The sequence below is a fragment of the Rana temporaria genome, chromosome 2, assembly GCF_905171775.1.
Source record: "Rana temporaria chromosome 2, aRanTem1.1, whole genome shotgun sequence".
In the NCBI taxonomy this organism is placed as follows: Eukaryota; Metazoa; Chordata; class Amphibia; order Anura; family Ranidae; genus Rana; species Rana temporaria.
The window spans coordinates 304,672,115-304,685,774 of record NC_053490.1 but is presented as its reverse complement, the minus strand read 5'-3'; the positions used below and the strand labels follow the sequence as shown (position 1 = coordinate 304,685,774).

General features: G+C 43.8%; 1 protein-coding gene across 1 annotated transcript in view; it reads right to left on the bottom strand.

The window, feature by feature from the left end:
- The window catches only part of LOC120926967 (protein argonaute-1), a 193,802-nt gene extending 180,666 nt beyond the window's left edge, over positions 1-13,136 (bottom strand). The window contains exon 1 of the mRNA XM_040337319.1: positions 13,002-13,136. Coding sequence (XP_040193253.1) covers positions 13,002-13,026 — 25 coding nt within the window. The 5' untranslated portion in view covers positions 13,027-13,136. The remainder of the gene's footprint in view (positions 1-13,001) is intronic.
- Positions 13,137-13,660: the final 524 nt, after the last annotated feature.

The following is a 13,660-nucleotide window of genomic DNA, read 5'->3' as shown; positions in this document are numbered from 1 at the left end:
AGGAGAGGTGGTGGGGCCGAGCTGCGGCTCCTTCTCTGAATGGACACAGAGCAGAGGCTCAGCTGCCCCCATAGTAAGCTGATGAAGTCACGTGATTGTGACACTACGCGTCGGAACAGACAGGCACCGGAAGTGACGTCAGATTGCGAGCTCGCCGCTTGCTGTGCTTAGCTTGTACCCTTGTTTTTAATGCAAGTACCTAATTGGTTGTAATTAAATTATCTAGTTTTTACATATTACACAATTTGGGACCCCTTTTCTTTCTCCATTTCACATACACATCCATTTGGAAAGGAACCACCTATCAGGATACAAGGCTGCCTAGATGATATTCATGTCATTGCCATCTATAAGAAGCATTTAATGTGACTCACTGCAGGACCCCCGATTCCTACTGTTTACATTTATAAACTGTTACCTTACAGCAGTAAGGCAAGGGGCCATTGTACACAGTAGGGTTGTCCTGATACCTATACTAGTATTGGTATCGATACTGAGCATTTGCGCGAGTACTTGTACTCGCGCAAATGCTCCCGATGCTTCACCGATACTTTTTTTCCCCCAGAGAGCGGGCGGAGAGCGGAGCAGAGCAGTCCTCGGGTTTGTCACTAATGGAGGAGAGCTGCTGCTGCTGCTGCCGCCGTCGTCTAGTCCCCAAAGAGAAAGCCAAGCCCCGCCCCCGTCTAGTTGATCAGCGCGGGGAACATTACAGCTTTCATTTGAATAGCTGTGTGTTCCCTGCCGCACCTCGTCATATATAGCCCCTCCCCCTTGTCCGGGCACTTTGATAGACAGATCACCCATCCTAGGACTTGGCTTTCTCTTTGGGGACTAGGCTTCATTTGGGGACACATGGCTGCATTTGGGGACACATTTAAAAAAACGTATCGGTAATTGGTATCGGCGAGTTCATGAAAAAAAGTATCGGTCCATTATGTCTGGCTCCCCCCTCCCTTCCTGGCAAACTGTGCATGATGTCATAAGCCTAGGCTAATGACCAGACAAGAAACGGGAAGTGGGCTGTATAATGTAATAATTGGCAGGGAAAAAAAAAGTTTTTACTATCCAAAGTTAAAACAACAACAACAAGGACAGAAGATTTAATAGAAGTGAAGATGAAAAAATGACTGAAGGTCCGCTTTAACAATAAAATCTTCCCTAATTCATTCTACAATCTTCCTGTTCATACTGCTCCGATCCTATAAGACTCTTCCCCTGTGTGCAAAGCCTTTGATGGAAGAGGCTGTTTTGGTGCTTTAAACTTTTCACTGCCAGAGCTGTCTTTGCATCCTTTTTTTTCCTTTCACACGTTAAAAATGCACATTTTAGGCCTAAAGATTATTTACCACCCCCATAATATTTTCTGGAAGCAGAGCCCCTGGGGAATAAAATGGTGGTGGTTGCAAAGTTTTATGTCACGCCATATCATGTTATCAGTACCAAATGAATGCGCTGCAACTAAAAGACATTAAAGCGGGGGTTCACCCTTAGAGGGCACTTTTTCCCCTTAGATTCCTGCTCGTTTTCTCTAGGGGAATCGGCAATTTGTTTTAAAATATGTGCAGTACTTACCCGTTTACGAGATGCATCCTCTCCGTCGCTTCCGGGTATGGGCTGCGGGAATGGGCGTTCCTTCTTGATTGACAGTCTTCCGAGAGGCTTCCGACGGTCGCATCCATCGCGTCACGATTTTCCGAAAGAAGCCGAACGTCGGTGCGCAGGCGCAGTATACAGCCGCACCGACGTTCGGCTTCTTTCGGCTACGAGTGACGCGATGGATGCGACCGTCGGAAGCCTGTCAATCAAGAAGGAACGCCCGCTCCCGAAGACCCATACCCGGAAGCGACGGAAGAAGATGCAGCTCGAAAACGGGTAAGTACTGCTCATATTTTAATACAAATAGCCGATTCCCCTAGACCGAACGAGCAGGAATCTATGGGGAGAAAAAAAAAATGTTAGAAATGGGTGAACTCCCGCTTTAAGGTGATAGATATTTCTCCTTTATAGCCCATCCAGTTGTGTGACAACAGCGAATTAATATTTGCTATCTTCTTCCTGATTCTCCTCCCAGGCAAATTCCCATAGTTGAGATCCTTCAGTCCCTTTTATTAGCTTTGTTGCCCTTCTCTGGACTCTCTCCATTTCCAGCACATCTTTCCTGAGTCAATTGTTAGCCTCTTAAGCAAAAAATACAATATAAATTTATTAGTGGTACCATCATCCAAGACTAGATAGAAATAGGGCTTAGGGTACCCCAAGACCCAAGAAACCCCAAAAAAGGGAGTGTGGGCAAAGTGGACTATTTCAGTACAAAGTAAATGGATAATTTCAAAACGGACATATATCAAAAATTGGGTAAATTTATTAACACAGTATCAAAAATATAAAAAACATCAAACATCACAAACAAATAAAACAATACAAATATCGTGACAACCATACGTGTCACCGAAAATGCGTCCCATAGGGGGATCCCTGTGAGGGTAGAGGTCACGATATACAAGGTCTCTACTAGTTTTGCGACTAGGGAAAGGGGAGGGAAGACAGGGACAAAGAGGGAGGGGCTGGGTGGGGAGGAAAAGGAGAAAAGGGGGAGGGGGGAATAAAAAAGGTGAAAGATGATTACCTGTATGGGGTACCAGACAGGAATCAAAGAGGGGGTCCCGGGACCACAGTCCTGGTAGGCAGTAGGCACAGTGCTGTGAGGCACTGATTGGTGGTGATAAGAACGATACACACAAGTGAGAGACGCTAGTAAATCGTAGTAATGTTACCAGCTAGCGCCTCAGCAGTAGATATAAATAGGAACCTAGGGTAAAATAAATAAAACAGACAGTGCCAACAGTCAGAGTGAAAAAGGGGAGGGGATGGGTTTCCGGGCTAGGGCAATAAAGTAGATATAAAGCACGGTAGCTTACTTTATACTCGGTAGAGTAGATGTGTCCCGGGACCCAGCATCCATAAGCGGGATTTTACCCGCTTATATACCGCAACAGGGTTGCGTCATTAGACGGCGACAGGCTTTGTCACATGATGCCGCTCAGTCAGTCCACCAGCACGACTTCAGCGCAACACAGGTCGTGCCCGCGCATGCGCCCCAAGCATTGTGGCCGGAGACAAAGCTTCCGTCAACACAGGGGCAGGTGATGTCGAGCCCCTGGGCGGGGCTAGACGCAGCACCGGGGCGGACACAAGGCCGCCGATTGGAGAGACAGGAACCACGGCAGCGGCAGTGTGAGCGAAGGGGAGTAAAGGCAAGACACAGTCCCTTTACAAAAGCTTATACAATACAGCAAGTTAAACGAAGCATAAATACATACAAACAAATTATGAAAAATACAATGAATACTCAAGAAATACAAAAAATATCTGACAGACAGCGTTGAGTGAGTGCCAGGGTAGTTTCAGGCGGTCCCTCTTAAAGGGGCAAAGAGGGCAACATCAAGATTGATGAAAGAAAAAAGAAAGGAAGGGAGAAAAAAGGAAGGGAGGGAAGGGAAAAGGGGAGTGGGAAAGAAGAGGGAAATGGGAAGGGAAGAAAGAATGGGAAAATAATGAAAGGTATTGAGGTATATGTGGTTCAACATTAACAAGGAGAGGTTCATGGGAAGCCCAGTTAAAGTAATTAAAGTTCATAAAAAGGGCCTGAAGCAGTTGACTTCATTGGGGCCTGGAGGAATGGTGGCTTTCAGTCTCTCAATCCATAGTGCTTCCCCATTGTAGAAGCACTCGGTCTCTATCCCCACCCCTGGGATCAGAGGGTAAAACTTCAAGTGCAAAGAATGGGACTGCTAAAGGATTGTATCTGTGATGCAGGCCTATGTGGCGTCCTATGGTGGTAAGTTTACCATTGGTCGAACAATAGAGATGGTCTCCTATCCATTGCCTCAGTTCTCTAATCGTTTTACCAACATAGAACGCATGGCATTCACAAACCATCAGGTAGATTACCCCTGTAGTACCACATTCAATGGAGAAGTGAGGAGAAAACACATCTCCATTAGGGAGTGTATATCTACTACCCGTCAAGAGCCAAGGGCATCGGGGGCAGTCTCCACATGCTGATGTCCCCCTTGGACCAGAACGGGTAGAGTGGTGTGGTTTATAGTGACTGCTAGTCAAACGGTTCTTGGGTGACCGTGCTCGTCGAAACACCAATTCTGGAGAAGTACGTACGTGTTTCTTCAGCAGGTGATGGTCAGCCAATAAATGCCAATGTTGGCTCAAGATATTCCGTAGTTGGCCATGATGTGCTGAAAATTTGGTGATGATTTTTCTTTATTTCTTAATAATGAGAACATTTACAGTTGTATTCAAAATTATTCAACCCCCACTGAAATTGATTGTTTTGCCCAGTTTGACATTGATTTTGATCATCCTGTCATCCTGCTTACAATTAAATCAAAGAGGCACGTGTAGGTCAGACAAATATAACATAACATTTATAATGAAATAACCACAAATGTCTTTTCTGTGCTCACATCATTATCAGTTTTATTCAACCCCCAATTGACATTCAATCTTAGTACTTAGTACAACATCCTTTTACAGTTATAACAGCTTTTAAACTTGAAGCATAGCTTGACACAAGTGTCTTGCAGCGATCTACGGGTATCTTCGCCCATTCGTCATGGGCAAAAGCCTCCAGTTCAGTCACATTCTTAGGCTTGCACACTGCAACTGCTTTCTTTAAGTCCCACCAGAGGTTCTCAATCGGATTTAAGTCTGGTGACTGCGATGGCCACTCCAAAATGTTCCAGCCTTTAATCTGCAACCATGCTCTAGTGGACTTGGAGGTATGCTTGGGATCATTGTCCTGTTGAAAGGTCCAACGTCTCCCAAGCCTCAGGTTTGTGACGGACTGCATCACATTGTTATCCACTATCTCCTGGTACTGAAGAGAATTCATGGTACCTTGCAAACGCTGAAGCTTCCCTGTACCTGCAGAAGCAAAACAGCCCCAAAGCATGATTGACCCCCCGCCATGCTTCACAGTAGGCAAGGTGTTCTTTTCATCATAGGCCTTGTTCTTCCTCCTCCAAACATAGCGTTGATCCATGGGCCCAAACACTTCTAATTTTGTTTCATCAGTCCACAGAACACAATCCCAAAACTTCTGTGGTTTGTCCACATGACTTTTGCATACTGCAGTCGACTCTTCTTATTCTTTGGAGACAGCAAGGGGGTGCGCCTGGGAGTTCTGGCATGGAGGCCTTCATTACGCAGTGTGCGCCGTATTGTGTGAGCAGAAACTTCAGTACCCACATCTGACAAATCTTTTCTCAGTTCCTCAGCAGTCACACAGGGACTTTTCTCCACTCTACGCTTCAGGTAGCGCTCAGCAGTCGAAGTCAGCATCTTCTTTCTGCCAAGACCAGGTAGCGTTTCAACAGTGCCCTTTGGCTTGAATTTGCGAATGATGTTTCCTATGGTGTCTCTTGGTATGTTTAACATCTTTGCAATCTTCTTATAGCCATTGCCCTTCCTGTGAAGAGTAATCACCTTTTCTCTTGTCTTCCCGGACCATTCTCTTGACTTCACCATGTTTGTAACCACACCAGTAAATGTCTAGAAGGAGCTGAGTATCACAGTCATTTTAAAGCTGCCTGATTGGTGCTTATTAGGCTTTATTGCTGCTCCCTGACATCCACAGGTGTTTTCAATACCTGATTGAAAACACTTCAATGAACCTCTGTTCTTCAGAGTGGTAGTCTTTAAGGGGTTGAATAATTGTGTAAATGAAGAATTCACAAAATAAACATTTACTACTGTATTACAAAACCAATTGATGTCATTTTAGTTGAATATGGTTCTTTAAGAAGTCCTTGTAGGATTTCATTCTGAATACAATTACAAATGTACACTAAATTCCCTAAAACCCTTTACAGCATTGGGGGGTTGAATAATTTTGAACACAACTGTAAATGTAAAAAGCTGTTTTCTCTGAAAAACACCAAAGAGAAACCCAGCAAAGGAAGGGCAGCTATGGAAGGAGGTATCAGTGACCAGTCTGCAGATATCCCCCAAAAAGCGCCCCAAAATGAAGAGGATCCGGGTGTTTGTACGCGACTGTTTCAGAGCCGTCGTTGGATGTTTCGGATCCGGCTGTAAAGCCAATGGACATCAGCGGGATACAGACACAGAGATTGGTAAGTACTATGGATAGTGATCGATACAAAATGTACTCTGTATAAGTCACCTACACTCATCAATCGATGGAACCTTCACCCCAAAATGATTCCTTTTCATAGAATTTTAGAACAGAAGGAGATATTAAAGTGATTGTAAAGCCTCTATGTGATCTTTATATCCTCCCCTCTGTCAGATACAAAGCTGCATCCTAGTGCCTGTGTGTTATTTAAAAAATAACCAGTTTCTACCGGTATAAAGCGTAAGGAAACCCATAGATTTAACAGTTTCAAAAAACATTTCTATTCCCGGCATGCTGGGAATGCCAACTGTCACATTTATTGTGCTCTCAATCAAACTGTCATAACGGATCACATGTGCGGCGTTATGGCAGTTGAAGATTAAACAGGCCAAGATGGATACATTGTAATACAAGTAGAAATGTTTTTTTTTTGTTTATAGAGCACAGGCACTAGGATGCAGCTTTTTATGTGACAGAGGGGATGAACAGATCAGGGATAGTGAGAGATGAGGCAGGGAGGGTGAGGGGGGAGTAGACACAGGAAGAGCTGCAGATAGCAGTGTATGATAGAGACACATAGAGGGAGGGTGAGGGGGAGGAGACACAGGGAGAGCTGCAGATAGTAGCGTATGATGGAGACATGTACATGGAGGGTGTGGGAGGAGGAGACACAGGGAGAGCTGCAGATAGCAGCGTATGATAGAGACATGTACTGACTCTGGTGTCAGAACTTTGCAGCCCTGATACATGGGAGTCAATGCAGAGAGGGGGAGGGTAGAAACTGGTAGGATCAGCCAGATATTTCATACACAGCACAAGCACTATAACAGGCTTTAAAGGAACAGGATCTTTATTCATTTTTTGGGGATAACAAACGTTTTAATGGTGGCAAAACACACAAAAAATATTTTGTTATAAAAACATCATTATTGGATTCCAAAGTTACACATGTATAGGAATGGAAATAGATATTGATTAGAGGTCACACCCCGCCCCCCCCCCATAGAGGCTGGGTGTTTAAGAAAAAGAAACAGAAGCACTGCAGATTACTCCCCCGCACATTAATTAAGAATCAGTTCCCTTTCTGACTTGATTCATTTTAGTGTGTTGGCATAACTGCCAGGCAACCAGAATTTGTATAGGAATGCCATCATTAGTGATCCCTGTGTCCCTGTCATGTTGGGTTTATTAATTGTCCCTGACATTGGAATTCTGAACTTTTCTCTGTATAATTTGATGTTGTATAAAATTATATATATATATATATATATATATATAATGTAGGTGAAAGTGCTAAACTTGATTCTTCTTTTTTTATTGCAGATGTATTTACTGCAGAGACAGCTCACAAGGCAGCTGCCCTAGTGAGCGAGACAGAATATGAACGCTACACGGAGGCTCCACCAGCATGTGACGTTCACACGGAGGCTCCACCAGCATGTGACGTTAACATGGAGGCTCCACCAGCATGTGACATTCACACGGAGGCTCCACCAACATGTGACATTCACACGGAGGCTCCACCAACATGTGACGTTCACACGGAGGCGCCACCAGCATGTGACGTTCACACAGAGACTTCACCAGCATGTGACGTTCACATGAAGACACCACCTGTCCTGAATGTCACATTCATGTTGAGACTCCAGAACAATGTGATGTACATGTTGGGAACCAACCAAAAAAACAGGTCAGCCATGGGAATATCTCCTCCCATGAAGATGAGGGCAAGCTTACAGAAAAGGATAGGCAGATCCTGGTGGTAGGGGATTCTGTTATTAGAGGGACAGAGAGGGCAATCTGTCAGAATGACGGTGATCGACAAACAATATATTGTTTCCCGGTCGCATGAGTTCGGGACATTGCAGATCGGATGGACGGATTGTTGGATGCGGCTGGGGAGGACCCAGCTGTCTTGGTACATATTGGAACCAACGATAACATTAGAAAATGGAAAGTGCCCTACAAAATGATTTCAGGGACTTAGGAGCTATACTGAAGAAAAGAACCTCCAAGGCAGCATTTTCAGAAATACAGCCTGTACCTCGAGCCAAAGGAAGCAGCAGGAATTTAGGGAGCTTAGCAGGTGGCTGAAGAACTGGTGCAGGAAGGAGGGGTTTGGCTTCATGGAGACCTGGACTGACTTTTCAATTGGTTACTTGCTCTACAGCAGGGATGGACTGCACTTAAATGAACAGGGTGCAGCTTTGTTGGCAAAGAAAATAGCCCAAAAGTTGGGAATTTCTTTAAATGTGTCATTCACATCAAGACTCCTTCAGCGTGCAACGATTCTGTTGAGACTCGGGCAGAATGTAACTTTCCCACTAAGACTCCAGCAGATTGTAGCGTTACCACTGAGCCTCTGGCAGAATGTGACGTTCCGAATGAGACTCCTCCAGAATGTGACATTCACAATGAGACTACTCCAGAATGTGACATTCACAACCAGTCTCTTCCAGAATGTGATGTTCATAATGAGACCCCTCAAGAATGTGACATTCCCAATGAGACTACTCCAGAATTTCGCGATCACAATGAGTCTCCTCCAGAATGTGATGTTCACAATGAGACCCCTCCAGAATGTGACAATCTCGTAAAGAATTCACCAGCATGTGACTTTCACACAGAGACTCCACCAGCATGTGACAAAGATGGGCAAGGTTACCAGAAAGGATAGGCACATACTAGTGGTAGGGGATTCAGTTATTGGAAGAATACAGAGGGGCAATCTGTCACAAAGACCATTATCGCCTAACAGTATGTTGTTTACCGGGTGCTCGGGTCCGGAACATTGCAGATTGCATGGACAGATTATTGGATGGCACTGGAGAGGACCCAGCTGTCATGGTATATATCGTACCAATGACAAAGTTAGAGAAAGATGGAGCGCCCTACAAAATGATTTCAGGGACTTGGGGGCTATGAAGAAAATAGACTTTATTCAGTATTTTCTCATAGGTTCGGTTTGTTTTTTAAGAACCCCTGGACCGATCTGGATGAAATTTGGATATGTTGGTCCCCCAGATCGGGGCTATCAGGGGATATGTAATGGTAGGGATACATTGTGTGGAAAGGGGTGTTCCAACTTTTGGGAAAATTGTGTGCTCTCTGCCTGGAGATAATCGGTTTATTCCTTAACTTATCTCAATATCTCCCAGGCAGAGAGAGGGCGGTGTACTATAAAAGCTTGCTGTGGTCATGTCGTCTGCTACTGTCATGTAAATGAACCTTAGTCTGGCTCTCAGGAACCATTCATGGTGTGATGCTAATTGACACTGTATTGTGTGAATTTCGATTGATGATAAATGTGTATTGTGTAGCAGGTAAGAAGAGCTTATCTTTTGTCAGCTAAATGATTAGTAATTAACTCATGTAGATTATCTCAGAGACAGAATGTCTGTCTCCTAAAAGATGTGTACCCATTGTATGATGTTGTGGGTGGAGTGTGTCATTGTCCATCCGATTACTGCAAGTATTCTGTTTGGTGTATATAAGAGCCTTCCTTCTCAATAAAGTTGTTCTATGCCTGGTACACCCTTTATGAAGTCTTGGCTCATGTTTGGGAGAATATTCTAACCATTGGGAAGAATCATCCTGGAAACTGCATTCATCGCCACTATCCCTCTACCTCCTATGGTAGCAATAATCACTTAAGCTCGGCGATTGAGGGATGGAAAGAAGGCCGCAGTACCATAACCACTGCAGGTCTTAACAGGGGCCATATTGAAGAAAAGGTCCCCCAAGGCAATATTTTCTGAAATAGTGCCTGTACCTCGAGCCACACCACAGAGACAGCAAGAGCTTATGGTATTTAACAAGTGGCCAAGAAACTGGTGCAGGGAGGAGGGGTTTGGCTTCATGGCGAACTGGGCTGACTTTTCAGGCCGTTATCTTTATGGTAGTGACGGATTGCACTTAAATGGGAGAGGTGCAGCTTTCTTGGGATTGAAGATGGGCAAAATGTTGGAAGAAAAATTTAAACTAGGTGATGAGAAGAGGATGATTTGCTAGTGAATATGAGGGAGAGGATCGTCATTTCAAGCCATCATGACAGGAATCCACTACATCATCAATCTCTTAAAAGATTCTGAATCAGTTTGAGGGACCCTCCCAGGGGCCAGGTACGGCTGTACCAACATAGGTCCCTACACTGGTGGCGGCTGCCACTCCAGTAACCGGAGGGTCTTTCCATCAGCCCTCTATTTACCTTTCTGCAGCAGCTTTAAGGTTCGACAATACATTGCCCAAACAAAATCACCTGTAAAAAAAAGTGTCTGAGATTTGGTGGTAGACAGTCTGCTAGGCCCGAGAGGAACCGAACCAAGCCTTCCAAAATTTGCCAAGAGTGTAAATGTAGACATTAAGCTTTAAGGTTAATCAAAAATATAACACTCTAAAGGGAAAGGTAGAACAAAGGGGGAGCATGGAAGAGGGAGAGAGGGAGGAAAAGGGGGAAGAAGGGAAGGTTGGAGGAAGAAGGGGGTGAGGGTTTGGGGAAACCCCCACACCCCTTCCTTACCCGCAAATTTCCATCCCCCCCTACTTTCCTCCCTCTCTGCCTCTTCCATACTCCCCCCCCCCCCCCCGTTCTACCTTTCCTTTTAGAATGTGATATTTTTGATTAACCTTAAAGCATAATGTCTACATTTACACTCTTTGCAACTTTTGGAAATGAGGCAGCTTTTAGAGGACTCGGTTTGGTTCCCCCCGGGCCTAGCAGGCTGTTTACCACCAACATCTCAAGCACGTGATATGTTTGATCTATGTATTGTCGATCAACATAAAGTAATTGATTAGCAATTCAGCATTCCCACGCATTTTCTGCAGGAAATGCATTTTCTAGTTTATAATCTTGTTTTATTTTTATGTGATTAAGGACATTTATTCACTTGGATTTTATTATCATTATTTGTATTGTCATGTTGGCACTTACACTACTCATTCTGGAGTTCATTTCTGTTAGAATACCTATTTAACTACTTAAGGACCACCTCCTGCACATATACGTCGGCAGAATGGCACGGCTGGGCACATCCACGTACAGGTACGTCCTGTACTAGTACCCAGCCATGGGTTGTGGGCGCGCTCCCGCGACCCGGTCCGAAGCTCCGGGACCGCAGGATTCGCGGACCCGATCGCCGCTGGAGTCCCGCTTTCGGTCCCCGGAGCTGAAGAACGGGGAGAGCCGTGTGTAAACACGGCTTCTCCGTTCTTCACTGTGGCGGCAGCATCGATCGGGTCATCCCTTTTATAGGGGGACACAATCGATGACACCACACCCCCCTACAGTTGTAAACACACTTCAGGTCACACATAACCCCATCAGCGCCCCCTGTGGTTAACTCCTAAACTGCAATTGTCATTTTTACAATAAACAATGCATTTTAAATGCATTTTTTGCTGTGAAAATGGCAATGGTCCCAAAAATGTGTCAGAAGTGTCCGCCATAATGTCGCAGTCACGAAAAAAAAAAAAAAAAACGCTGATCGCCATCATTACTAGTAAAAAAAAAAAAAAATAATAAAAATGCAATAAAACTATCCCCTATTTTGTAATAATAATAAATGTTTCGCAAACCAACCGATAAACGCTTATTGAGATTTTTTTTACCAAAAATAGGTAGAAGAATACGTATCAGCCTAAACTGAGGAAAAACTATTTTTTTATATATATTTTTGGGGGATATTTATTATAGCAAACAGTAAAAAATATTGCATTTTTTTCAAAATTGTCGCTCTATTTTTGTTTATAGCGTAAAAAATAAAAACCGCAGAGGTGATCAAATACCACCAAAAGAAAAAAAAGGACGCCAATTTTGTTTGGAAGCCACGTTGCGTGACCGCGCAATTGTCAGTTAAAGCGACGCAGTGCAGAATCGCAAAACGGGGCAAGGTCCTTTAGCTGCATTTTGGTCCGGGTCTTAAGTGGTTAAGCACTTAAAATTGTTTACATATTAATCTGTTTTCTATCACTTACAGTGCAGCACCATTTATTGATTTTACTTTTTGTGTAAAAGCTTGTATTAGATTTAGGTACAGTATCTGGGTTTATCTACTTTAACCCCTACGATAGCATTGGTGTCTTAACTCTCTTAGCTCTGCATGCATATTTCTATTTTTCTGCAAATTTACAATAAAAAAGTAAAAATAGAAAAGAGAGATAGATACTCTCTCTATATATCTCTCTCTTATATATATATATATATATATGTGTGTGTGTATAGATAAAGAGATCTCTCTCTCTCTCTGTATATATATATATATATATATATATATATATATATGTATATATATATATATATATATATATATATATATATATATATATATATATATATATTACACACACACACAGTACAAGCAAAGTGTTAACCTGTAATAGTGACCTTGTAAAATACATGCATGAAGTGTAAGGCAGTCCTTTAGAGGAGGTTATGTGAGTAAGAAAGCTGGGAAGAATGTTTGAGCAAAGTGTTTGTGCAGATCCTTCTAGAATACTGCCAGCAGCCCTGGAGAAGATGATGTAGAGTGTGAAGTGAAGTGTGTAAAAGAGAAGAGAGTTGTGGAGAAGTTTTTCCAGTTGCACAGAACAGGTTCCTGTGACTTCCCTTCTGAATGATCCCATGGACCATTTGCATCCTTTCCCAGACTCTGCTTTAAAATAAGCCTCCCTCCCTCCCTCCCTTTTGGCATCAAACACATGTCCCAATTTGCATTTCTTTAGAGGGTCTCTCCATCACCACTAGCTGCAGTCTGTGAGAGACTATTCCTCTTTTTGCCTCCTTCACTCTCCAGGTGCAGCACTTTTCCCCTTCCTCGTGAAGACTGGAGGAGCCCCGGGCATTGCTTACCTGGTGTAGAAGGTCCAGCTTCCATCCCATCCACCCGGCCTGCTCTAAGCCCTGGTGTACAAACTAGCCTAGCCCTTTGGCTGCTCTACTGCAGCTGCTGTCTGTGTTCCTAAGCCTCCAACATGCCCGCGCATGCGTACCGAGGCTTGAGCCGTGCAGCCAATCGCGAAGCGTCATGCTATTATTATTTTTTTCCCTCGCAACTAACTTTATTGAAACATCTAGATAAGCGCATAATAAAATAGTATAGGGTCGCGGCGCTGTTTAACTGATTGGCAGCGCATTGCTTGGGCAGAGTGATAGGAATGATTCCATTATGCTTCCGTTAGAACTGTCTTGCCAGCTACTGAAACTGATAGATGCCAATTCTTCCCGGGTTCTACGATGTGTGCTCTATGGAAGAGCTTTCCCTTCATTCTTTGGCCAGGAGACACCATAGGAAGTAAAGGGGGGTCCTAACTACGAACTAGAACTGCTGCATGTTCAGGACTGTCTGATTAACAACGAGCACCATTTTTACCCTGGATGAACATTGTTTGAGGGTGCAAGAAACCCCATACTAAATAATGGACTTTTTATTTTTTTTGCTAGAAAATTACTTCGAACCCCCAAATGATATATACTTTTTACTTTTAGCAGAGACCCCCTAAAGAATAAAA